This window comes from Cucurbita maxima, unplaced genomic scaffold (genome assembly GCF_002738345.1).
Source record: "Cucurbita maxima cultivar Rimu unplaced genomic scaffold, Cmax_1.0 Cma_Scf00009, whole genome shotgun sequence".
Taxonomy (NCBI): domain Eukaryota; kingdom Viridiplantae; phylum Streptophyta; class Magnoliopsida; order Cucurbitales; family Cucurbitaceae; genus Cucurbita; species Cucurbita maxima.
The window spans coordinates 5,813,516-5,837,353 of NW_019272025.1; the positions used below are offsets into that span (position 1 = coordinate 5,813,516).

The 23,838-nt window shown below is 36.8% G+C and overlaps 5 protein-coding genes across 9 annotated transcripts; 1 reads left to right on the plus strand and 4 right to left on the minus strand.

Annotated features, from left to right (window-relative positions):
* Window positions 1-448: 448 nt before the first annotated feature.
* Window positions 449-2,886, minus strand: LOC111484596 (hydroxyproline O-arabinosyltransferase 3-like). Of its 3 annotated transcripts, XM_023131261.1 has the most exons (10): window positions 2,629-2,886; window positions 2,170-2,387; window positions 1,955-2,079; window positions 1,780-1,847; window positions 1,492-1,693; window positions 1,246-1,343; window positions 1,103-1,172; window positions 949-1,020; window positions 753-866; window positions 449-604 (listed from the first exon to the last, which is right to left on the minus strand). In XM_023131261.1, exons 2-10 carry the CDS (start codon window positions 2,336-2,338, stop codon window positions 542-544), a joined length of 981 nt encoding a protein of 326 aa, XP_022987029.1. In that variant the 5' UTR covers window positions 2,339-2,387; window positions 2,629-2,886; the 3' UTR covers window positions 449-541. The 3 variants fall into 3 exon arrangements, with proteins under 3 accessions (XP_022987029.1, XP_022987027.1, XP_022987028.1); XM_023131259.1 differs by having other exon boundaries at window positions 1,955-2,387; XM_023131260.1 differs by having other exon boundaries at window positions 1,955-2,393.
* Window positions 2,887-4,651: 1,765 nt separating this feature from the next.
* On the minus strand, window positions 4,652-6,671 carry LOC111484594 (ABC transporter G family member 23). The gene has a single exon (XM_023131257.1). It carries the CDS (start codon window positions 6,621-6,623, stop codon window positions 4,698-4,700), a length of 1,926 nt encoding a protein of 641 aa, XP_022987025.1. The 5' UTR covers window positions 6,624-6,671; the 3' UTR covers window positions 4,652-4,697.
* Window positions 6,672-7,344: 673 nt separating this feature from the next.
* LOC111484597 lies at window positions 7,345-9,760 on the minus strand. The gene is made up of 4 exons (XM_023131262.1): window positions 9,490-9,760; window positions 8,817-8,944; window positions 8,105-8,209; window positions 7,345-7,982 (listed from the first exon to the last, which is right to left on the minus strand). Exons 1-4 carry the CDS (start codon window positions 9,562-9,564, stop codon window positions 7,571-7,573), a joined length of 720 nt encoding a protein of 239 aa, XP_022987030.1. The 5' UTR covers window positions 9,565-9,760; the 3' UTR covers window positions 7,345-7,570.
* A 656-nt stretch (window positions 9,761-10,416) lies between these two features.
* On the plus strand, window positions 10,417-15,653 carry LOC111484598 (ankyrin repeat domain-containing protein 2A). 3 transcript variants are annotated; one of them, XM_023131265.1, is made up of 7 exons: window positions 11,817-12,106; window positions 12,186-12,349; window positions 13,048-13,135; window positions 14,064-14,128; window positions 14,654-14,722; window positions 15,153-15,202; window positions 15,299-15,653. In XM_023131265.1, the coding sequence occupies exons 2-7, from the start codon at window positions 12,272-12,274 to the stop codon at window positions 15,420-15,422; spliced, it is 474 nt and encodes a 157-aa protein (XP_022987033.1). In that variant the 5' UTR covers window positions 11,817-12,106; window positions 12,186-12,271; the 3' UTR covers window positions 15,423-15,653. The 3 variants fall into 3 exon arrangements, with proteins under 3 accessions (XP_022987034.1, XP_022987033.1, XP_022987031.1); XM_023131266.1 differs by lacking the exons at window positions 11,817-12,106; window positions 12,186-12,349 and adding an exon at window positions 10,417-10,653 and having other exon boundaries at window positions 13,046-13,135; XM_023131263.1 differs by having other exon boundaries at window positions 11,818-12,349.
* Window positions 15,654-21,524: 5,871 nt separating this feature from the next.
* Window positions 21,525-23,832, minus strand: LOC111484595 (protein LATERAL ROOT PRIMORDIUM 1-like). The gene is made up of 2 exons (XM_023131258.1): window positions 22,210-23,832; window positions 21,525-22,124 (listed from the first exon to the last, which is right to left on the minus strand). Exons 1-2 carry the CDS (start codon window positions 22,967-22,969, stop codon window positions 21,769-21,771), a joined length of 1,116 nt encoding a protein of 371 aa, XP_022987026.1. The 5' UTR covers window positions 22,970-23,832; the 3' UTR covers window positions 21,525-21,768.
* Window positions 23,833-23,838: the final 6 nt, after the last annotated feature.

Genomic DNA, 23,838 nt, shown 5'->3' on the forward strand with positions numbered 1-23,838 from the left:
CCAAGAAAAACCCCAATCCCACAATAGGAACAAAACCGATACTCTGGAGGGGGAATTACAGACTGGCTTCTTGGCATTATTGGGGGTCCAATAATTAAATTGTTTGCATGGAATTTGTAACGGCCTTCAGGTGATTGGAGCCGTTTAAAGGGCCCTCCCTTTCATTTATCATTTATCATTTATGGATGAAATTCGTATTTTTCTTTTAAAAGATAACGAGTGATTTAAAATATCATTTCATTTAAAATTTATAATATTTAATCATTTATGAAAAATTCGAATCTTTGACTTTTAAGTAGTTCAACATAAATTTGCATAATTTGTGAAAGCCAAGCGTATACTAACAGTAAAGAATTTAATGGTATATTATGTGGTTTATCTCAAAAGTTAGATATATTATATATTTATTTTTCATAGGTTACAATTCCCCTCTCTATATTTTTCTCCCTTCTCAAACTGATTTGTATTTGGGCGACTTTGATCACAACCCCACCATAGATTTTGCTCCTAACAGTGTATGCTTCCCATCAACCGCACCAGTTTATGCGTCCCCCCAACCAGCTATATTTGCAGTTGCCTCATTTACCAGCTTTACAAGCCTTACCTGCAAAACCAAATCAGAGCAACACATCCATAAACTTACAGAAGTTTGCGCAATTTTCTCGAGAGAATCGACTTATAAACTCGAAAATTTAACCAAATCTCATGAAATAGGTTCTGCAGAAGATGAGATTAGGTTACAGATTACTTACTACACTTTCAGGAACTCCGGGAGGAGGTAAGGAAAGATTTCTTGGTGGAGGACCCTTGATATATGCTCTCTTGTCGAAGCGCCATTCCCCGACCTTACCATATGTCAGCTTTCCCTGGCCATTAAAAGACGAGTTAAGATATAGACTACTTAGAATTACTAATGAAATTCTTTGATAACTAAAGAATAATCTGTACCTTCATAGTGTAGTCGCATCCATAGGTATAGTGAATGATGAACTTCTTACCAACTTCTAAGTCCCAAGGAGGCTGAAACACTTAAGCACAGGAAGTCAATAATCTGTTCAGGCCTCCAAAATATAACCACTTTATGGATCAAAATAGGTGAAACCTGCAGCATGAAATCTTTGCGGAGCGTATGCCGAACACCGTGCAATGCAGAAGCTACAGCATAGGCGTACCTACATGAACAAATTCATACAAAGATCAAACCTGGTTACATCGATCCGAAGTAACAATCCCAGAAGAACTCACATCTCGAGCACCCAACCGAACGTCTTATCAGTAACGGGGTCATCTTTCATTCTCAAGGATACATTCACCCATGTTGGTGCAATCTCCTCCAGAAGTGCCTAATAGAGAAAACTCAGTCAGTAGATTCAGAACTATTGATCATCCTAAGTTGAAGAAGCAGCTCAATATATTATAGCAACTTCGACTCGACTTCGAATCGAAGGTACAATTTCATCTCTTGGCTGTTCTTCTAATTCAGAAGTTTACCCTTTCGATGATAACAGGAGAATTGCCAATGGGGTCAATGTTGGTCACTGGACCATTCTCCTCTGGATAGAATTTCCTGAGGATCTTCTCATGGTCAGTTGGCCTTATGTAGAAGAACGGAAATCCAACCGGATTCTTTCCGTGAGCCAAGTTCGGCAGCGGCCGAACGAAGATATGATCGGGTTCTGCCATTAGTATATAACTGCATCAATCAAAAATCACCTGTCCTCAGATTTCATCAAAGGGAAAGGAAAATCTTTAGCAGAAAAAACTCAAAAACGATCTTACTTTTCTTCAATGTTTGCTTTCTCCAGCCATTGCACAAAAGCCCACGGTCGGTTTAGAACAACATAGCCCTGAATTTTTCATTAAAATTCAGTTCATTAAGGTCAGCCAAACACAAAAACACCCAAACAGAACAGGACATGAGATCAAGCAGACAAAAAAAAACAATGTTCCTCACCCGATCCAAGCCTTCCGGCAAAGGATCAACAATAAAAGTTGGAATCTTCTTCATCAAATTATCTGGAAGTCCTGAATGCAAAACTCTAGTGAAGCCGCCCATGTCAGATCCAGGCATATCCTTCACTTTCTTATACCAATAATACATGATCCGGCACTGCCATTGACTGTAAGTAGAAGCAGTTGCAGTGACAGCAACATGGAATTTTTGAATACCTTTCCCTGCCCGTTCTGTTCCATCAGGTGCTCGAACAACTGGATCAAACAACTCACTCCCTTTCGAAGCTTTGTAGCGTACAGACATGGTAAGCAAGTTATAAGAAGCAAAAAAAAAGCCAAGAGCCAATAGCACCAGAAAACCTGGCGATGTCTTCCTCCCTATCATTGGTTTCGATTCATCAAACGTTAGCAGCTTCTTGTCATTTCATAGAATGCTGCACCTGAAAGTCAAACGGATAATGAAAATCTGCTAATCCCCAAACATTCAACTAAATTCAACACCAGAGAAGAACAAAATATGAAATGACAAATCCAGATCTGGAATTCAGAAATTTGGGGTGAAACAGTCAAAACTCAACACAAAATCAAAACCAGAGAAAAATGGAAAGAGTGAGTCAAATGAAACGATGAAAGAAACGAAAACCACAGCGTTACTGAAACGGCATTGATTCATACCATAAGAAGTAAACGTAGAAAAAAACGAAAGAATCAGAAATTCAGAAGGGAGTGGAGATGTAAAAGAAGGAGTCAAATAGGAAGAGATTGAACAAGAGGAAGAGCAATAGAATTTGGGTCCAAAAGGGTTTTTCAATTCAACGCCAACCCTTTAGAGACCGAAGAAGACAAAAACGGGTGGGAAAATGGCTCAAACGTGGTGGCTTCGCCAAACTCCGAAGCCCCTAAAAAATTAAGGACAAATAAGGTTGTGGGAAGGGCTCTTTATGGAGATCGATGTGGTAACCAACCGTGTCCTCCGCAATATAATACTTTACATGGGGCCTTCTTTTTGGTGCACATTTTGGATTGTGACAAACTTTTATGGATCAATTTAAAACTTTTTTTTTTTTTTTTTTTTGTATAAATTAAATTCCCATTTGAACAAAAGTGTAGGGGATTAAAGATCCCTTACTTTTGTAGTATATTATACCCAAAAATATTGCATAAATTTACTTTGGGAATATCCTTTTGGTACCCTTCAAAAGTTTATGCCTATTCTAATTTTGTAAGTTCCCATCTTTTTCTTCTTTCTTTCTTACCATTAGTAAATAAAAGCAATTAAGAGTAACAATAATGGAATAATTTGATAATGCTATGGTGGGAGAATATTTGCTAAAACTACTATAAATAGTGTGAAAATTATCTATTTATAATCAAATAAAATATAAGGATATGGAAAGAATAATAAATGAGAATATACCTATACTAAGCGATAATAATAAAAGGCAAATATCTAGATATTTGCCTATAATAAAATACCAAAGTGATATATATATAGTAAACTATAATTCATGACTAAATATCTTTGACATAGTGAAGTTCAAGATTAAGTACGTGGTGATATAAGTTGGTCAGTATCATCTACCAAGATATTATATGCAATAGAATATCACGTATATAGTTTAACTAGTAAAGATATATGCATGTGACTAATAAAATAGTTCAAATTTAGTGTTAATGAAAAGGGTTTGGCAAGCCTTAATTATATTATATTGTATCTCCTCTCACGCGTATTCTTTTCCCCTAGCCTGATATAGGTCATGTATTAAAGTCAATCCCCAAATAAATTAGGTGCTAAATTTATGAGGTTCCTTAAAAAAAAAAAAAAAAAAAAACTAAGAAATTACGTGGTTTCCTAAAATGAAAAAGAAAAAAAATTTGAGACAATCCGATAAAATTAGGATAAAATTTGATGTTTTTCTCCAAAATTGGATCAACTAGCAACCTGCATGCAATCATTTGTTTTTTTTTTTTAATTAAACATATTTTTTTTAATGACATTTATCAATTCTGGTTGAATTTTAAAGAATCTTATTTATTTTAAATTCAATTGAGATGTTGAATTAGCTGTATACTTAGCATTAAAAATGTTTGGCAACCCTAATTCTATTAATGCTCAATCTTTTTCTTGCACGTATTATTTACCCTTGATATTAAATTCTCCCCCAAAATTTAAAATAAAAATTTACCAGGTTTTCTAAAACTAAAAAAATAAAAAATAAATAAATATAAGTTTAATTTCTTATTTTTTAATGTATCATTGCCGCTTTACTTTCCCTCATGCATTAAACACGCAAAAAAAAAAAAAATAAATAAATAAATAAAGAATTAAGTGTCATTTATTAAGTTTTAAGAATTAGACAATAGCGAGTGGTCCTTTAAATGGCCAAGTCAGCATCGACAAATAAAAGAAGAGTCCCTAATTGGTGGTTCATTTTTTAGTTTATTTCAGTGTTCATGTAAAGTTCTAAATATTATTTTATTTTCTTTTACTTACCAATAATTATTTTAATTTTTTTTTAACAAAAAAATTATATTATTTAATATAATTATAAAGTAGACATGCAACATTTTTTTTTTAAAATTAGTGTTATTATTTAATCCTTCTATTTATATCATAATATTATTAATATATTATGCATATAAATATATATATTACATATATATAAAAAAAAATTATGAATTACGTTTGTGATTTAAGAAAAGAAACCATTTTATTGATTAACATAAGTTTAGTTGATGAGAAATCATATAGTTGTTGTGGAAGCTCGGCGAGCAAGAACAATCCAACAGAGCAATCGATAGAACACGAAAAACCCAATCATAATCCCCACATTCATCCACCGAATATCCCCACCAAGGCCTGCGTTCTTCAGCACATCGTCGCCGGTGAGAACGCAGACCGGTCGCCGCGCTTGATCAATCCACGAAAAACACTCCAATTTAGCATTCCAATACTCATTCACCAGCATCGCCTCCAAAGGGTACCGATACAGGGAGATGTAGTACATGAACATCCAAAATCTCGGAATGTTCTGTTTCGGAATGAAGTAGCCAGAGAAGAGGAAGAATCCGCCTAGGACGGTGCAGATCAAGGAGTTTCCGGTGATGAAATCCGGCGAAATGGCGCTGAGGAAGAGCACCAACGAACTAGCCATCATTACGATGAGCCAAACGACGAACGTGAAGAAGGCGAAGGCCTCGATCGACGGATTTAGCCCTACGAGCCAATAGACTGGAGCGGCGAAGAGAACGGCGACGGCGAGCAAAAATGGAAGGAAGACGACGGTGTTGGCTATCATGTAAGAGGAGATTCTGTAGACTCCTCTTGAGGCTTCTTTCATTAAAACCCTTCGTTCTTGGAGGAAAATGGGGAGAGATTCAACTGTGGAAGAGAGAAGCAAACTGAGACTGAAAGCAAAGAGCCCTAATCTTTCTGCAACTCCTTCTTCATCTCTTTTCACTCTCAGGTAAACACTTCCGAGCCCTATTCCTCCAACAATGGCTTGCAATGTTCTTCCTAGAAATAGCTGCTTTGTTCTGTATAATAACAACCAGAATCTTGAGCAAAGAATCATAATCTCTAGGAAATTTGATGTGGAAAAGAATGATATCTGTTTGCTGGTATTGTTATCTTGTTGAACTCTTTCAATGGCTTCTTCTGGCCAATCTGGGGAGGAGGAGAGCTGGGTTTCTTCTTCTTCTTCTTTCAGTTTATCAATGATTTCCATAGCAAATTCTAGGGCATTCAATTGAATTGGGATTTGAATTTCCATTTCACCGATCCTCTTTTCCAGTGATTTGAGGCTTCCAAAATGAACTGTTAAACCATGGGATAGAATCAAGAACTTGGAAATGTATTGGAGGATTCTGTAGCCTGGTTGATGGATTGAAAGAATCACTGTTCTTTGTTTAGTTGTAGCCATTGAAGAGAGAAGCTCAATCACTTGAAGGGCGGAAGTGCTGTCTAAGCCTGAAGTTGGCTCATCAAGGAGAAGAATTGGTGGATCATGGATCATTTCAACTCCAATTGAGACCCTTTTCCTTTCTCCTCCAGATATCCCTCTCTTCTCTTCATCTCCTACAAAACTGTCTGCCACATGAACCAATCCAAGCTCCTGCATCAATCTCTCTACTCTTTCTTCTATCTCTTCTGAACCCAATTCCCTGAGCCTCAATTTGGCCATGAACATCAAGGTTTCTCTTACAGTCAGAAGAGGAAGCAAATTGTCTTCTTGTGTCACGAACCCACATAACTTCCTCAATTGCTCAGGACTTTTCATCGTTTGATTGTTAATTAAGATCGATTTGGGGTTGAAATCCTTCTCTTTCACTCTCCCTGATAGAATTCTGAGCAGAGAAGATTTGCCAGTTCCACTTGGGCCAACAATGGCGAGAACTTGAGAACTTCTTGCCATAAATGAGACAGAGCTGAGAACGTTAATGGGTTTGGGTCTTCGAATCAGCTCGGGAAATGAACTTTTTGGAAGAACAGAAAATGAGAGATTCCTGACAGAGAGTTTCTTAATGGAAATGGAAGCGGTGGGTAACGGTGGGGAGTGGTGGTGGGAAGAAGAGGAGGAAACACTGGTGGTTTCCTCCGGCGAGTTGGATGTTGAGAAGAGGGTGGTTGAATCGTCTGTAATGCATCGTTTTTGAAAGCAAACCGCCATTGTTTGGTGATCTCGAGCTCAAACTTGTGCAGAGTTTTTCATGGCTACAAGCCTGATTGAGAGTGAAGGAGAGCTTGGGATTATTAGTTGGACCAACCAGGGTTGATTGCAAGACGAGATTTTTGAGGTGATATTTAAAAATCTTTGGTTGATGAAGAAGTTGGTCTTGTTGGTGAGCAGACATGTATTTTGACAATTCTAGGAACGAAAACTTGTTTGGGATTATTTGTGGGATTATTTTGAATTTAAAGGAAAATTGGCCTAAATTTTTTAACCTTGTTCGGATCCGGAAGGCTGCTGCGGCCGAGTAAAGGCCAAGCACAATTTTCGGAGTGATCGGCACGAACGCTCAACGTTTTTTCAGTTTTATATATGTTGGGTGGATGAATTCAATTCAAACAAGTTTGATAAAATGAGGACAAATTTAGCCAAATTGTTAAAGTACAAGCTTCTTCCACTTAATTTCATACGGAATAGCAAACACTAAAGTCATCTATCTCTTTTACGATATTATCCACTTTTATGATATTATCCACTTTTCCCAAAAAGTCTCCAAAAAGTCTCGTACCAACCAATAGAGATATTGTCCACTTTGAGCTAGGCTCACAGCTTTACTTTGGACTTTCTAGTATTTCTTACTTATAAACTCATGATCTTCTAGAAAATTAACCAGAAATTCACTCCCAATAATTCTCAACAATAACCCTAAAAAAAAAAAAAATAAGAGATTGGTAAAGTTTTATTACTTTTATGATTACTTTTGAGAGCCAATGTTTATATAAAGAATTCAATGGTACACCTCGTAGGTATTTATGATCTCCATCTTAGATTTCTTTGGAGCTACCAGCATCTGGTAAAGCACATCGCCCAGCAAACTAAAATGAATCTTAGAAACTGTACACAAGGTCAAGCGCAGGCTTATTTCTATACAGGAGCACGACATAAAGTTAATTCAGGCCAAACCTAGCTAAATGTTCTTGATGCTTAGCTGCTGCAGCTTTATCAGCAGCTTCCCGTTTCAATGCCCTTTTAGCTCGTCGACCTGTTTTATCCTTGGAAGCATCTTTTGTCGTAGGCTCCCGTGATGAGCTAGCTCCAGAAAACTCTGGCCTTAAAACTGGTCGGGCTTCTTGTCGACCTGCCCTTACGTAACCATTGTCTCCCCACCTCCGATTGCCGATTCGGAGACTTGGCGAATCACCCAGGTAAGCTTCCTCAAGCTCTTCGTCCTGATCCTCATAAGGATAGTACTCCTCAGGATCATCATAGGTTTCCTCCCGATCTTTAACAATCAGTGGCTCATACCACGAAGCTCTTAGAAGTAGGCATACGCTCTCCTCAAACATATAGTCATGGATGCTAAACAATGCACAAACAATATATTGTAAGAACGGAAACTTAAAAAAGGTACCAGGCCACCTAGAGTTCAAACTCCCGTCAAGAGAACGATGAAAGGTCCATAAAACGATGAAAGGACATACCTCCCGTCCAGAGAACGATGCACAATCAGGAACTCGAATGGATGTTTACATTGCGGACAAGTGGGTTTTTGAGTGTATGAGGCCCATCGAAGGATGCAAGTCGTACTTCATGAAAGTAAAAGAAAGATGAAACAAAATAAGATAACGCCCATATGCACAGCTATAAAAAGGTCACCTTCATTCCACAAACAAACAAGGACAAAATTTCTAATGCTTCAAAGAACAACAAATTTCTATCCAAGTCTCATCAAGCAAGCATTTCAAAGAAAATCAAACTATAGATTCCATTAGGCTCAGTACCATACAATTTCCTTACTCCAAGATGCTTTGGTTATAAGCCTAGAACAGCATACCTCTTCAATTAAACCCGAACAACCTCAAGTAATATTAGAAACATTGCACAAAAGACAATATGGATACATTGAATTTTCTCCCACAAAGTTTAGCAGAGTCCCGGGAATATATGTTCGCAAGAACTTTACACTCCATCTCCATTACAAGCATATAGTCGCAACAAAATGAAATAAAAATGATAAAAGCAGGCATTAGAATTACACCATCTATAGAACTTCAACATTTAACTGCAAAAAGGATTCCCATACAAATACTGGAAAGAAACAGATCAACAATTACCTAATGTATTGAAGCAGGTGAAAGTCATTCCATAAAAAACATTAATTAGTAGACAAAAGATTAATCAATTAGAACTAACCAATAGGCGTGTTCGCAACCTCTAACTAAAGCAGTTTCTGGCAGAGATATTTTATTTAAGCAAATTGCACATGAGCCATGACTCCCATGCCCTGTTCTTTGCATTTCTAACTTCTTCCACATTTCCTCCTGAACGTGCAAGTACAGCAAGTTGGCAATCCTCGAAGTATGTATGCGCAAATAATTGAAAAAAGACCAACAGAATCATAGATATGCAACTCTGATTGCAACAGAGGAAGGTTTTCATAAAATAAATAAGCATGCGCAGGAGATCGACCAAATTCGCAAGTGGGAGACGAAGCAATCCAAACTGGCAGTCGGATAAACACAAACAATTGCTTCTGCTTCTTATGGTACAAACATGAATTCAATTCGTTTTAACCATATTCTTCCTAGATGATAAACGCAGAAAGCAAGCCTCCCGATGTGCGTAATCTAGACAATGAAAGAAAACAAGACTGAACCGACGATCTCAGACTTCAATAAGCCCCCCAGAAAAGCAAATCTTGAAAATGAATGACAACGAGACTAAATCAAAACAAATCTTCTAATTAAAACTCTCAACACAAATCGGAGACGACCATTCCCACGCCAAGTTTTACGCCGCTGATTTTATACGATAAAGAAAGTTCGTGAAAGTATATCAACTTCGAAATGAAGAGAGAGAATGAAACCTGGTCGCAAACTTTCAGGTCTTGAACGGCATCTGACAATTCGGCGCTTTTGAGAGAGATTCCGGAAGAAGTCATAGCGAGTACGCGAGGGTTTCTCCTCCGATCTTTCTCGCTTTAGATTACACAGGACGCGAACAGTTCTTCAGCACAAATCAAAACTTTGAAAAGAAAGGCGATGATGAGAATTATTCTGAACCAGAAGAGAAAATAACAGATGCTCGAAAATATTATCTACTTGAGATCCAAAGAGTTCTTGGTGAAAAATTTGAGAACTTGTGAAGATGAAGCCTCTTTTATATTAAGTTCAGGGTTATATATGTTCATAGTCAAATTTGATTTCTTTTGACCCAAATTACTTCCCTTGTTTTATTCTAAACCCTTTTACGTAATTTAGCTTCAACCGACATTGGGGTTTTCCAATCAATTCGGTGAATATAATTTTTCCCTTTAATAAAACATTTTTTTTATATATATTTTGAATATAACAGCTAGAATTGAATTTTGAATAAATACATGTCAATTATCAAAAAAGTAAAATAATTCATATCTCACGTTTATAAAGGGAAATATTCTCAAAGATTTTATAAATTATTTCTTTTTAAGTTTAACGCGTAAAGATTAAAAAAAATTCAAACTTATCATTTTTTATGGGTTTTATTTATTTATTATTATTATTTTGCATATCTTTAGCCCAAAAAACATTTTATTTCTCGCGGTAAATCCCGACGTAAAAAGCGGCCCAGGCCATTAGCTTACGGCCCAATAAAATTGAGCCCATGAAATAGTTGCCCCCTTCGGCGTGCCCGATATTCGGGTCGGTTATCGGGTCGGAGGATCCGATACAAACTATAGAACTTGCAAGGCGGCAATAAGGCGGGAATTTGCGCCTCAAGCTGTAGCTTCTCTCTGACGCTGTAACCAGTAGCTGCTTCATTCTCTTCTCCTAGAATATCTGATTTAGGGTTTCTGCGTGTTCTCTGGTTCACTCTCCCTTTACTGTGTTAAACTGATTAGGAGATAGTCAGAGCGAGTTACATTCCAGATTGTGAAGGATTCTTCGCGTTGGAGACTTCAGCGGCAGCACGATGGTGGTGGTGGAAGAGAATCGATCGGAAGAGCAGAGCACCGTGGAAACAACGATGAATGACATCGAGGCTCTCGTTGATTTAAAATCTTCAATCTCTTTCCGTATCAAATTCTCTATTTCTGGTTTGTTCTCTCTTCCTTCCATTGCAGAATATCTTTTTATCTTCTTATCAATCTTTCATAGAGTTTTACGTGGTGCGTTTAAACGAATAAGCGTTGAACTTCAGTGAACCATGGATTTTTTATACCACATTCTTGAATGGCAATAAAAGTCGCTTAGTAATTGCACTCGAACAATTCTCGAGAAACTCACAAGTGAAAGATTCCTATGTGGCTGTTATCCTTTTCAATATTTCTCAGAATTCACACACAATATCTGCGGTTCAATGAAGCTTTTGGTCTGAATTACAACTAGCAAATTTCTTGAAAATGCGAATGTTTCTTATGCGATGGTAGGGAATCTAAATCAAATACTGATCTGCCGAGTTTAGTACAGTGGTAGAAGCATTGTTTCTACAATTTCAAGTCATCGTAAGGTCATATAACGTTATGAATAGCATTTTCGTTCCTATGTTAACCTAGGAAATGTATGAACAACTTGAATTCCGAAAACACCGGATTGTTCACCTATGAAATAATTTTAGGAAAGTAGTACATCATACTTGTGAAATTGATCAAGATATTGGTGGTTTTTAAGGCTCCAGTAACGACGGACTTAAATGTTGTAATGTCACTTGACAGGCTGCTAGATACAATGATGTAGATGATGTAACGCGCCTTGCTTCTGCTGGTGTTCGTCTCGATTCCAAGGAATTCCGGTGGCCGAACTGGTATTTCTTACCTTCCATATTTGACAATATATACATATATTTTTTATGTGCATTACAATCGATTCATTTGGAAATCCAATTATTTTATTTGTTGATGATTTAAAATGGTATCATAAAGGAGGTAGTTCAAACTCTATAGTGTCATTTCCTTTCTAATTTATATTGATTTTCACTTGTTGAAGTGAACTGTTCAAAACTTAGAAATCATGTTAAACCACTCACTATAAATCAAAAGCTTAATCAAGATTAATTAGTGAATTAGAGAAGATAGAGGAAATATCGTTACTTTTTTAATTTAAATGTTCTATATTTAAAATAGAAAAAATATCTAAACAATATATCAAACGGAGTAGGGACCGATTAAATTTATTTTAAAAAATTGAGGGACAAGAAACATAATTTAATCTTTTTTTTTTTTTTTTTTTTTTTTTTTGTCAATGCATATACTTAGCCCCAAAAGAATATTTTATTTCTCTCGATAATTATATATTTTTTCTTCCCTGAAAAATCGTGACCTAATATTTTCCCATAAGCGGCCCATACCATTAGTTTATTGGGCCCATGAAATAGTTACGTTCGGCCTGCCCGACATTCGGGTTGACTATCGAGTCGGGTGACCCGGTAAAACTAAATAACTTAAAATGCGGCAGTAACGCGGGAATTACGCCTCAAGCTCTAGCTTTGCTCTGACGCTGCGACCAGTAGGTGCTTCGCTCTCTTCTCCTAGAATCGCCGATTTAGGGTTTCTGCGTGTTCTCTGGTTCACTTTCTCTTTACCAGTGTTAGACTGATTAGGCGATCGTCAGGAAGAGTTACAGTCCAGATTGTCAAGGATTCTTCACATTGGAGACTTCAGCGGCAGCACGATGGTAGTGGAAGAGAATCGATTGGAAGAGCAGAGTACCGTGGGAACAACTACGGATGACATCGAAGCTCTGGTTGATGTAAAATCTTCATCCTCTTTCTTTATTAAAACATTTATTTCTGGTTTGTTCACTTTTTCTTCCGTATAGTTTTCCTTCCATATCTCTTTATCTTCTTATCAATCTTACATATAGTTTTCCTTGGTGCATTTAAACGAATTCGCGTTTCAGTTCAGTGAACCTTCAATCTTTTATACCACATGTTTAAATAGCAATAAAAGTCGCTCAGTACTTGTCCTCAACCAATTCTCGAGAAAGCATAAATGAAAAATTCGTATGTGACTGTTATTCTTTTCTGTATTTTTCAGAATTTACATAATATCTGCGGTTCATTGAAGCTTTTGGTTTGAATTATAACAAGCAAATTTCTAGAAAATGCGGATGTTTCCTATTCGATGCTAAGGAATCTAAAATGATGTTTCCTATTCGATGATAAGGAATCTAAACTGAACACTACTCTGCCGTGTTAAGTGTCGTGGTAGAAGCTATGTTTCTTCAATTTTAAGTCATCATAAGGTCATAGAACGTCATGGAGAGCATTTTGGTTCGCATTTTGACCAAGGAAACGACAAACAACAAGAATACTGTGGATTAGCAAATTGATCACCTATGCAATGATTTTGGAAACTTAGTACATCATATTTGAGAAACTGATCTATATATTTGTTATTTAAGGGTCCAGTAATGAAGGACTTGGATTTTGTGATGTCACTTGACAGGCTGCGAGATACAATGATATCGATGATGTAGTAAGTCTTGCTTCTGCTGGTGTTCACCTCGATTCCAAGGATTCCGAGGGCCGAACTGGTATTTTTCTTCAATATTTGACAATATGCTTTTTTAATTTATTTATGTGCATCACAATAGCTTGATATAGAAATCCAATTATTTTATGAGTTTTTGTTAAATCGCCATTAAACAAAATGCCTAAGCTTATGAGATGATTGATTGGTGATTCAAAACGGTATCAGAGTAGGAGTTAGAGCATGAGGTCCTATGTTCAAACCCTCTGATGTCATATTTTCAATCCCATAAGTTGGGGAAGTGTTGAAGTGGTTTGTTGAAAACTTTGATATCCCTGTTAAATCACTCGTTAACCAAAAAGGTTGCTTGATGATTTAACAAGTTTAGTCTACGACTTATGTTCCCTCAGCTATTCCAACATTTCAATTAAAGCTTTTGTTCCTATTAAAAAACACTTAATGCTGAATTGATAAACATTTTGTTTTTGAAAACTAAGCTCATAAACACTATTTTCTTTTATAGCTTTCTTGTTTTGTTACCTATTTTTGGAAACGTTCTGAAATATGAAGCCAATATTTTGAAACTAAAAAAAAAGAAAAAAAAAAAGAATGTAGTTCTTACATTTTAGATTTTGTTTTTTTAATTTTGGCTTACAATTGAAAAGTGTTTTTAAGAAATGTGAAACGCCTAACCAAAAGTGTTTAAGAAACGAGCAATATTTTAAAACAGAAAAAATCATAAACAAGATGGTTATTGAATGGGGACTTTTACTCTATTGAACATACTCATACTTTCAGTCGTGGTATATTTTGTAATTCAATTTACAAACAACAATTTTTTAGTTAGTCGAGGTTCTCAGATGTGAACTTCATTGATTTTGTTTTGGGTGTAAGAATATTTTGCTAATTTCTAGACCATTCGGTGAGTATGGAGTCATTGAGAATGCTATCAAGTCAGCTCTTTCATTGTAATCTCTGTTATTTGATTGTAGCTCTACACATGGCTGCTGCCAATGGACATCTTTCGATAGTGGAGTTTCTCATAAGTAAGGGAGTGGTAAGATATCTACTTCTTGTAATTTTACCTGCTGCTTGGGTTATCTATTTTTCTCCACTGACTAACAGTTGACAGAGGGGTTGGCCTTTCCCAAGAAACAGCTCCTTGCATCAGTTTTCCATGCATCTGTGTTATCCATAATGATGATTATATTACCGTATCATCATCATTCTTGACGTCATTCTGGCTGTTGAACTATTTAGTTAATGAATTTGGACTGCTACAATTCCTTTTGTCTGATTGATTTGAACTTGGTTATTTCTCCAACGACTCTAGTCCCGCTATATATATTATCTGTTGTAGTGTTTTATACTGGATACAGTTCAATTCCGTTTGTTCACTTGTATGTTTGTCACCGACTTGCCTTACTCTGTATCTTCCCAATTTTATTTTATTTTAATCTTCTGTTTGATGAAAATGGCAATTTTAACTTATCATTTTAAATCCTGTGATTGGATTCAGCGAATTTTACCCATGCAATCTTGACCCTCCAATCTTATTTTTAACCTCTTCGAGTGTGAGCAGGATGTGAATGCTTTAAATGCAGAGAAGAATACACCACTTCATTGGGCATGTCTGAACGGGCATATTGAGGTAATGCTCTAAATTCTATAGCTAATTTCTAGGTTTAGTTTTTGATTTTTCATATCTTATATATCTCCTAACTTCAATAATGGATAAGTTCAAGAACTTCAAACGTATCAAATAGAACATTAAAACTTTTATTTTTGTAGTTGATAGATTGTTTGTTTATTCAACATTTTCTGAATTTTCAAACCTACTAAACATAATTGATTTTTGTTTTATTAAAAGAATTTTTAAACTTTTAATTTTATATTCATTGGGGTAATAATTTTTGACACTTAAAAGTTCTATTTTACAAGTTGGACTTGAAATAGAAAATTTAGATAATTTAGAAACTTATTAAATACTTCTTCTTAGAGTTTTAAGAGACTAAATTTATCATTTAATTTAATTTTATCGTAAAAATTCTATTTCACAACTTGTTCACTCATTCCTTTAGGTGGTTGAGAAGTTGATCTTGTCAGGAGCGAATGTTAGCCTATTGAACAGGTATGTTATATATAACTAGATGAGAGATTTAATAAAAACATTATAAAATGGATCTCTATCTGTTCGTAAAATTTTAAACATTATATTTGTGTATAGCCATGAGAAAACTCCCATGGATGAAGCTCTGACACGGGGGAAAATGGATGTAATTGACGCGATCAACACGGCAGTGGCGCAAATCGAGCTCACGGGCATCAGTGTTTCAAGTATGGAAACATAGGTGAGGGAATTCGACTTTTTTTTATTATTTATTTGCTTAATAAGTAGGAAAAATTCTCAGTCTTAGAATCAGAAATATGCTTCCATCTTATTTTGCACTTCTCCACCCAGGAACTCTAGTTAGTGTTTCAAATTACTTTAAACTAAAAATTAAGCATCCATCTCCTTTTGAATACCCCAATTACTTTCTTTTCAATTTTGCATGTTTTAATTAGATATCCAGTTATATCTCAAAAATTAGATAAAAGTACGCAATGGAAGGCATAAAGGGAATTTGCTTTTATTTTATTAATATAGCCGATCGAATAATTATTGTCGATTGTGGATACAGTAATTAGCATCTAGTGTTTTTCTTTTACCCAAATCTTTATTTTTATTGATTAGTATTTTCAAAATATATTTTATTTCTTTGTTTTATAACAACCCCTGAATCTCCTTTTTTGTGGACACTGACTGATTACCTGAAATGGCAACAATATGGTTGCTAAAACTATTTTTTAAAAAGTTCTGTCACAAGCAATTTTTGAAAATCTGTCTGTTCTGCATTTGACCTTTCATACAAAATGAGTCATCCAACCATACCATTTGAATCTGGTTATTTATCATGTCTTCAACTTAGAACAGATAAAAATTAATTCTCAGGTATCCATGACTATTGAAATCATATTTTATTTTGAAATATTGTAAATAAATTATTAATGGTAAAAAATGTGGGTTCTAACTTGTTTGGTTTCTTACCTCTTCAAACTAATTTGTACACAAAGTGGACGTGTATAAAAATTAATTTAGCTAAACAATGGGTTGAGAAGTTTTATGTCAGCATATATCGAGTTTTTGTTAACGAATGATCTATACCACAAGGTTGAGAAACTATAGAATTATAAACGGATGAGTAAATTGACTGAAGTAACAAAGTGTATCATAATGTGCATTCAGCCAAAATATCAAGTATGAAGATAATAATGAGAAAAAAAAAACATGACGGACGAGCACGAGTCCAGGATTTTAGGTTCGGAAGTCAAAGTCAGTTAATGTGTAGGAATTTGTTTTCTACCGAATACGAGGGAAATTTTCCATTCTGATTTCAAATTCCTTTTGGCTTGTCAAACACAAATTAACCTCCGAACTTAAAATTTGCATGTAAATTGATAAAAGTTCCCTGACTAAAAGTATTTTTTCTAAAAAAATTGTAACTAATAGTAGTCAATTGAATTTATATAAAAGTGTCCGATAGTTTACGATCACACATGAATTCATCATATGTTTCATTAATTAATCATACTTATTAAAACTGTTTTTCAGACTTAAAAAAAAACAATATTTCATAGGAGAAAATCAAAGAAAAATAGCGTGTCAAAAACAAGAATATGAATTCATATGATCATACATGCAAAGTATGAAAGTGAAAAATTCAACGACCAAAGCCTTGTTTATCTTTATTCAATCATCAACGAAAGATTTATTAAATCTTTTATTTAAAAATTCAAGTGTAAAGAAATAAGGAATCAGATAGGCAACGAAAATAATTAGAAAAATCAAAACCTACAAAAGGATAGTATACAACTTTCCTCCAATGACTGCACCATTCATTCGTTACTTTCTATGGATGCTAATGCATGTAAGGTTAAAATTCTTGTTAACGGAAATATAAATTTTAAGAGAAAGAAGAAAGGAAAGTAAAAGTGATGGCAGCGGGAAGGCTGTGAACAGAAGTGACGGAAGCAATGAAGATTCTCCTGCTCAGATAGCCAGATTTCATGGCATTGCAAAAGGCCAAACAAACAGCAAAGTTTTAAGGTCTGAGAGGCTGAACTCCTACTTTACTTGAACTTAACCTCCAAAAATGTGCTTAGACTTGCCCTCCCACTCATCCTTACATGCCATGCCAATCCTCTTCTTCTCATCCAGTACTTGTTTCCATCCCTCACAACACTGAAACTAACTTTTCCTTTTCGCGGAACTGACACACCCGACAAATGTATGATTTCACGATTTTTGTTTCGTAAATTTCTCGATCAGTTCTAGAACGTATGCAAAACACCTCAAACGAAGGAGAAAAGTGATTACTAAATACTACCACGCAAGAGGCGTACCTGAAATCCTCACTGAACGCCGTAGAACCTACAGAGACCGTAGTCGTCACTATTTGAACCATCAGGCAGTGGTTCCACCAAAACTAAAGCGAAATGAGTCGCAATAGGCTATACTACAACGACGAGGACTTGATCTAGAGAGGACATTATAGAATAGGAGAAATGTGGAAGATCGAACCGATCTCTAGGAATAGATTAGAGAGAAAAAGGAAATAGACAACTTTCCGACTCTTCCTTTCATGTCATGCCTATCCTTTTCTGCTCATCCACTCCTTGTTTCTGTCCCTCAACATTCGAACCAACTTTTCCTTGTCGCATTGGAACTCGGACAAAACCGACAAAAGTATGATTTCACGTTTTTTCCTTGCTTAAATTTCTCAATCAGTTCCAGAACGTATGGAAAACGCCTCAAACGATCGAGAAAAGTAATTCACCATATACTAACACGCGAGAAGCGTACCTGAAATCCTCCCTGAACGCCGGAGAACCTACATAGACCGTAATCGTCACTATTCGCACAATCAAGGGAAATGAGTAGTAATAGGCTATTCTACGACGATGAAGACTCCATCTAGAGAGAACACTAAAGAATAGGAGAAATGTGGAAGATCGAACCGACCTCTAGGAAAAGACTAGAGAGAAAAAGGAAATAGACAGCTCTCGGACTCTTCCTTTCGTGTCATGCCTATCCTTTTCTGCTCGTCCACTCCTTGTTTCCATCCGTCACAACACAAACTAACTTTTCCTTGTCGCATTGGAACTCGGACACAACCGACAAAAGTATGATTTCACGTTTTTTCTATCCGTAAATTTCTCGATCAGTTCCAGAACGTATGGAAAACGCCTCAAACGATCGAGAAAAGTAATCACTAAATACTAACACGCGAGAAGAGTACCTGAAATCCTCGCTGAACGCAGGAGAACCTACAGAGACCGTAGTCGTCACTATTCGCACAATCAGGCGGTAGTTCCACCAAAACTGAAGCAAAATGAGCAACAATCGGCAATACGACGACCAGGACACGATCTAGAGAGAACACTATAGAGTAGGAGAAATGTGGAAGATCGAACCGATCTCTAGGAATAGATTAGAGAGATAAATGAAACAGACAGCCCTCCGACTCTTCCTCTCATGTCACGCCTATTGTTATCTGATCATCCACTCCTTGTTTCCATCCCTCACAACACTGAAACTAACTTTTCCTTTTCGCATAGGAACTCAGAAACAACCACTAAAAGTACGATTTCATGACTTTTTATTTGCATAAATTTTCCGATCAGTTCCAAAACATAAAACGCCTCAAACCTATCGATAAAAGTAATTACAAAATACTAATACGCGAGAAGCGTACCTGTAAACCTCGTCGATCGCCGGAAAACCAACAAAGATCGTCGATCGCGGTGGTTACAGCATAACTGAAACGAAATGAGCCGCAATCGTCTGTTCTACGACGACGAGGACTCAATCTATATAGAACATTATAGAAGTGACGAAATGCGGAAGATCGAACCAATCTCTAAGTATTGGAGGGAAAAAGGAAATAGATCGCTCATCAGTGAAAGAAAGAGAGAAGATATGGACGAGGAAGAGAAAACAAAACATAGTCTAGTAAGTACAACCAAAATGAGAGAGGATTCGAAATTCGACGTTTTATATTTTTCAAAAACCAATTAAAAATAAATAAAATTAAATTATCATATCACTAAAATGACGTGTAAGAGGAGAAAAAAGGAGTAAAAAAGAGTTCGAAACAAATTAGTTGAAAAAACCCTAAACATGGAAATTCTGCAAATCTTTTCGCGTTCAAATGTTGGAGGTCAGCGAAACCGTCTCACGAGAACATAAATATTAAAAATAAATTAATTAAAAAAATCCAAAAAGTTATAATGATGTGCCCTCACAAAATTACGACATTTGTTCGTTTGTGCATTAAAAAAATGTTGAAAACATATAAATTTCGAAATTTAAAAATCATTCAAAATTACCTTAAAAAAAATAATTTCGAGATTTTGTACCTAATAAAGAGATTCTAACCCCAAACACTCTTCATATGCGATTTAGTTGCCATTTTCACTCCTCCGATCATAAACCATAAATAATATCATTTCCATGCAAAAACCGTTGGAAAAAGGATGCCAAAGAAATAAAAATAGATAAAATAAATAGAATAGATAGAATAAATAGAAAAGATGAATGTTGCATGTTTTATTATTGTCTACTGACTTGATGCAGGACTTGATGCAGAGATTGCACAATTTTCGTATTTATAGTTTATACACTGGAACAGAAATAGTAAATCATGTAAATCTAAAAAAATTCAAATCTACCAACAATCTACTAAAGTTTGAATATTTAAATCATACCTCAACTACCGTATCATATCTTTTTGAATCATATCTCAACAAAAACAAACCACAAAAAATTAAAAGAAAACTTAATAAACAATCCAAGTTATTTTTAAAAAAAAAACTAAAAAGGGATAATGATTGGCTGAAACCAGAAATTGTGGTCAATAATGGCAGTACTTCATGCATCTAAAGAAACAAAAGGTGGAACTAACCACTAAGATATTAAATCCAAAAGAGACAAAGGGGCAAAAAAAAACAGCAGAAATCCGTATACTTATCTTTGGTTATGGAGCTCTGAATCCCTAAATTCCTTATTGTTGCCTGGCAGTGCCCACGCTATGCTCGTAAACGGACACAGCAATCTGAATTTGCAATTCTGGAAACGTAAACATTGTTCCAAAAGCCACAAAAGTAATGCAATAAATACATGAGAAGACATCCATGGAGACAGTCTAACCACCTTCTTTGCACATATAATGCACGCATTCAATGAAAGTATTCAAAGCCCAGCAAGGTGTCTTAAACACATATGAGCAACAATAACTACAGTAATTCAACATCTTAGGTTGTCATCGGCAATGAGGAAAAGCATTCATTCAAAACAACCCACATGCAAAATCCTTTAGAACAGATACCAATTCGATGTCATAGATGAGCAACCAAAACGTGATTCAGTGTTCAAAGAAAATGGTGGTTCTAAGACTTGAATTCTGAAGAGGAGAAGGAAAAAACATTGATTTCAAAAAGAGCGACGAATATAGATGTCAAGCTAGTGGACTAAAAGAAGTGGAATAGTATAACAGACTAAACTCACCGTTAGCAAATATTGGTCGCTTTAGTCCATTACATATTGCCATTAAAACTTCACGGTTTTAAACCGCGTCTACTATCTAACCCTACTCCGTCAAGTGTCTTGCACCATCTGATGACGGGCTCTGATACCATTTGTATTACAGTCCAAGACCACCGCCGGTAGATATTACCCAATTTTAGGCATTCACTTCAGATCTTTCACACCCTAACAAAAAAATGTTTTTTACTCTCTCCACACTCATATAAGAAATGCTATGTTCCTCTATCCAATCGACGTGGATCTCACAAATAGCAAACGGACAAAGACATCGTTCTTAATGTTCTCATTTACTCAAGCTTATGATGGCTGACACCTCAGCAGCCTATGAAACCAACGACTTAAATCCAGTACCTAACAATGAAATTCAGAATTTGCAGCACACTTGAACTAGCAGTCTTTCATAAAGAACAAAAATCAACCAAATAGAAAAGGGCCAACTAGTTAGGAATATATGCCAATACCCATCAAGAGAAAACAAGAACTTGTCAGTCACATGGCGAACAGTAAGCGCACACAAGACAAGCATGGACAAAAGAGATAAGGTGGCTCACGTCCCTATGATTATCACAACTGATTTTAATATTAAACAAATGAACAGCCATCACTGTAGATTTAGCCAAGATAACAAGAATTGCTAATCAAGAAAGGAATCAAGAGGGACATAGAAAAATCAAGGCACTGAAACGAGAAGCATGCAGGCAGTCGATACCTATAATAATGAGATTATCATCAAGAACAGAAACCAACAAATTTGCATCAAGCACAAAAAAATAATAGAATAAATAATTGAGAGATCAGTAATGGAAGCTGAAAGATCAAAGGCATGAAAAGAGTTGAATATTGAGTAAGGAGAATATGTTGAACGAAGTGAGATATACACAATCTGAATCAGTCCAAGAAGATGACGAGACATAAATAAATTGGATTCAAGGGAAAATTGGGTTAGTAGAGAAGGAAGAAGAGTCCGATGAGATTACACAGTTGCAGATCCTTGGCTTCCAATTGATTCTGGGAAGAACCTTGAACCGTTAAGAAAATTAGAATAAAATATATCAGCGGATTTGATTACCATAATTTGAACCACCGAGAAAACCTGGAGCACCACCATTGCCGGAGGCGGCCACGTTGTAAACATCCGATGGATCGACAAACGGAGCAGAAGAACCATTCCGATTATTTCTGCTTCCACCGCCGCCGTCGCTCAAATGCAGTTCCGATACATTAGGAAAGCCATCTCCGGCATCAACGCCTTGATCGTACAAAAATCCTTTGAAAACATGACCCCCGATCTTCACGACCGCTTGATACGCGTACTCATCCTCGCCGTCATCCACTGCCGTCACTCTCACGCACTTGAAAACCGCCGGTGCACGTATTTGGCCTGGTAATTCCTCTTTAAATCCTGCATCTGAACCAAACGATTCGACAAATAAAAAAATATTCGTAGACGCCGAAAAACAAGGAACCCTAAATTTTGGGGCTATTATTCTTACCTTGATGACTGGAGCTCGTGTCGATGCTTCCTGGAGGAGTGGTGTTGGATGTGGAAGTGTGAGAAGTGGTTTGAGAGGCTATAAGCCTCGGTTTCTTCGTGCCGGAGGCGGAACCTGAAGAGCCGTCTGCGGCGGTTCCGGTGATGGCCATGAGCTGTCGCTCTCTCCGACGGGCTGCAGGAACCCACGTGCTCTTCACGTGAGTCGCACAATCGAACCCTCGGCTTCGACAACAAGTTCTGCAGCGTCCACGACTACAATCTTTCTTCGCTTGGTTCCCACAGTCCTGGCACGTGGTCGTCGCCGAGGACGACGAAGCTAAACCGCCAAAGACGCCGATTCCTCCTCCGATAAGGTCGTTCGTACCGGAGGCATTATGGAGGTGATGGTCGAGAGAAGACGACGGCGTTTTCTTCAAATAATGTTGCGTCGATTGCTGATTCTGCTGCCATAGCTGAATCCCTCCGCCTCTGCTACCACTCCGACTACCCAAGAGATTATCCTCCTCAACGCCGAGGCAGGGGCCAGCAGTGAGAAGCGGAATAACACCGACGCCTACTCCGACACCGAGGGCGGTGGCGGAGTTAGAGACGGCAAGTGAATGATCATCAGAGATGAGATTAGGGTCGTGATGGTGAGGATTTGGATTGAAAGAAGCAGCTGGAGCAACAACGTACACATCTCGTAACCCGACCATTCCCATCTCCGATCCAAGGCCATAATTGAGAGACCTCTGAGCGGCAGCGGCGGCGGACCACATAGGAGCAGGGGGTCCGGCAATTGGCGCGACAGCAGGAGTGGCATTGAAGCCAAGAGAGAGGTCATCAGGGGGAGCGCGGCCGGCGGAGGAAGACGGAGCCGCCCAGTCAGCAAAAGCACCGGAATCAGAAGGTAACCTCCTTGTAGTAGCCACAACTGAAGGCGGATGGGTTTATATATGGAAAAACAAGATAAGAAATGATAAAAATAAATATAAAATTGAGATAGAAACAAAAGAAATTGGGAAAATGAGGGGAAAATATATACGGTTTGGGTTTGGGGTTTGAAGAAAAAGATTTCGGATCGTGGAACTCAATCTATGTAGGCGTTATATGGATGTGGGGTCTCTCTGAATTTCTAGCAGAGAGATTTTGTAGACAGAAAAAGGAGGGAAGAAGGGGGAGATTTTTTTCTTTGTTTTTTGTTTTNTGTTTTTTTTTTTTTTTTTTTTTTTTTTTTTTTTTTTTTTTTTTTTTTTTTTTTTTTTTTTTTTGTTTAGGGATTAAAAAGAAAAACAAAAGGCAAAATTAGCAGAGATGGGTTTGGTTCATGGAGCCCTTTTATAATCTTCTTTCTGTTTTGTAGTAAGCACCGGATGAATGCTGCTGCTTCTGCAGTGCCGCTTCTGCTTCTGCTTCTGCGTCTGCGTCTGCTTCCGCTTCCGCTGCTCGCTGATTACTGCCACAAACTTTGGCTTTTTGGTGGAGCACAAAAAAAAGTGGAGTTCATGGGAGAGAGAGAGAGAGAGAGATTAGAAATGGGAGACTCTGCCCTTCATTTTATCTCCCCCGTCGTCATCTCCCTTTCTTCTCCACCTTCCATTTCTCTTCTTCTTTCTGTTTTTTTTTTTTTTTTTTTTTTTTTTTTTTT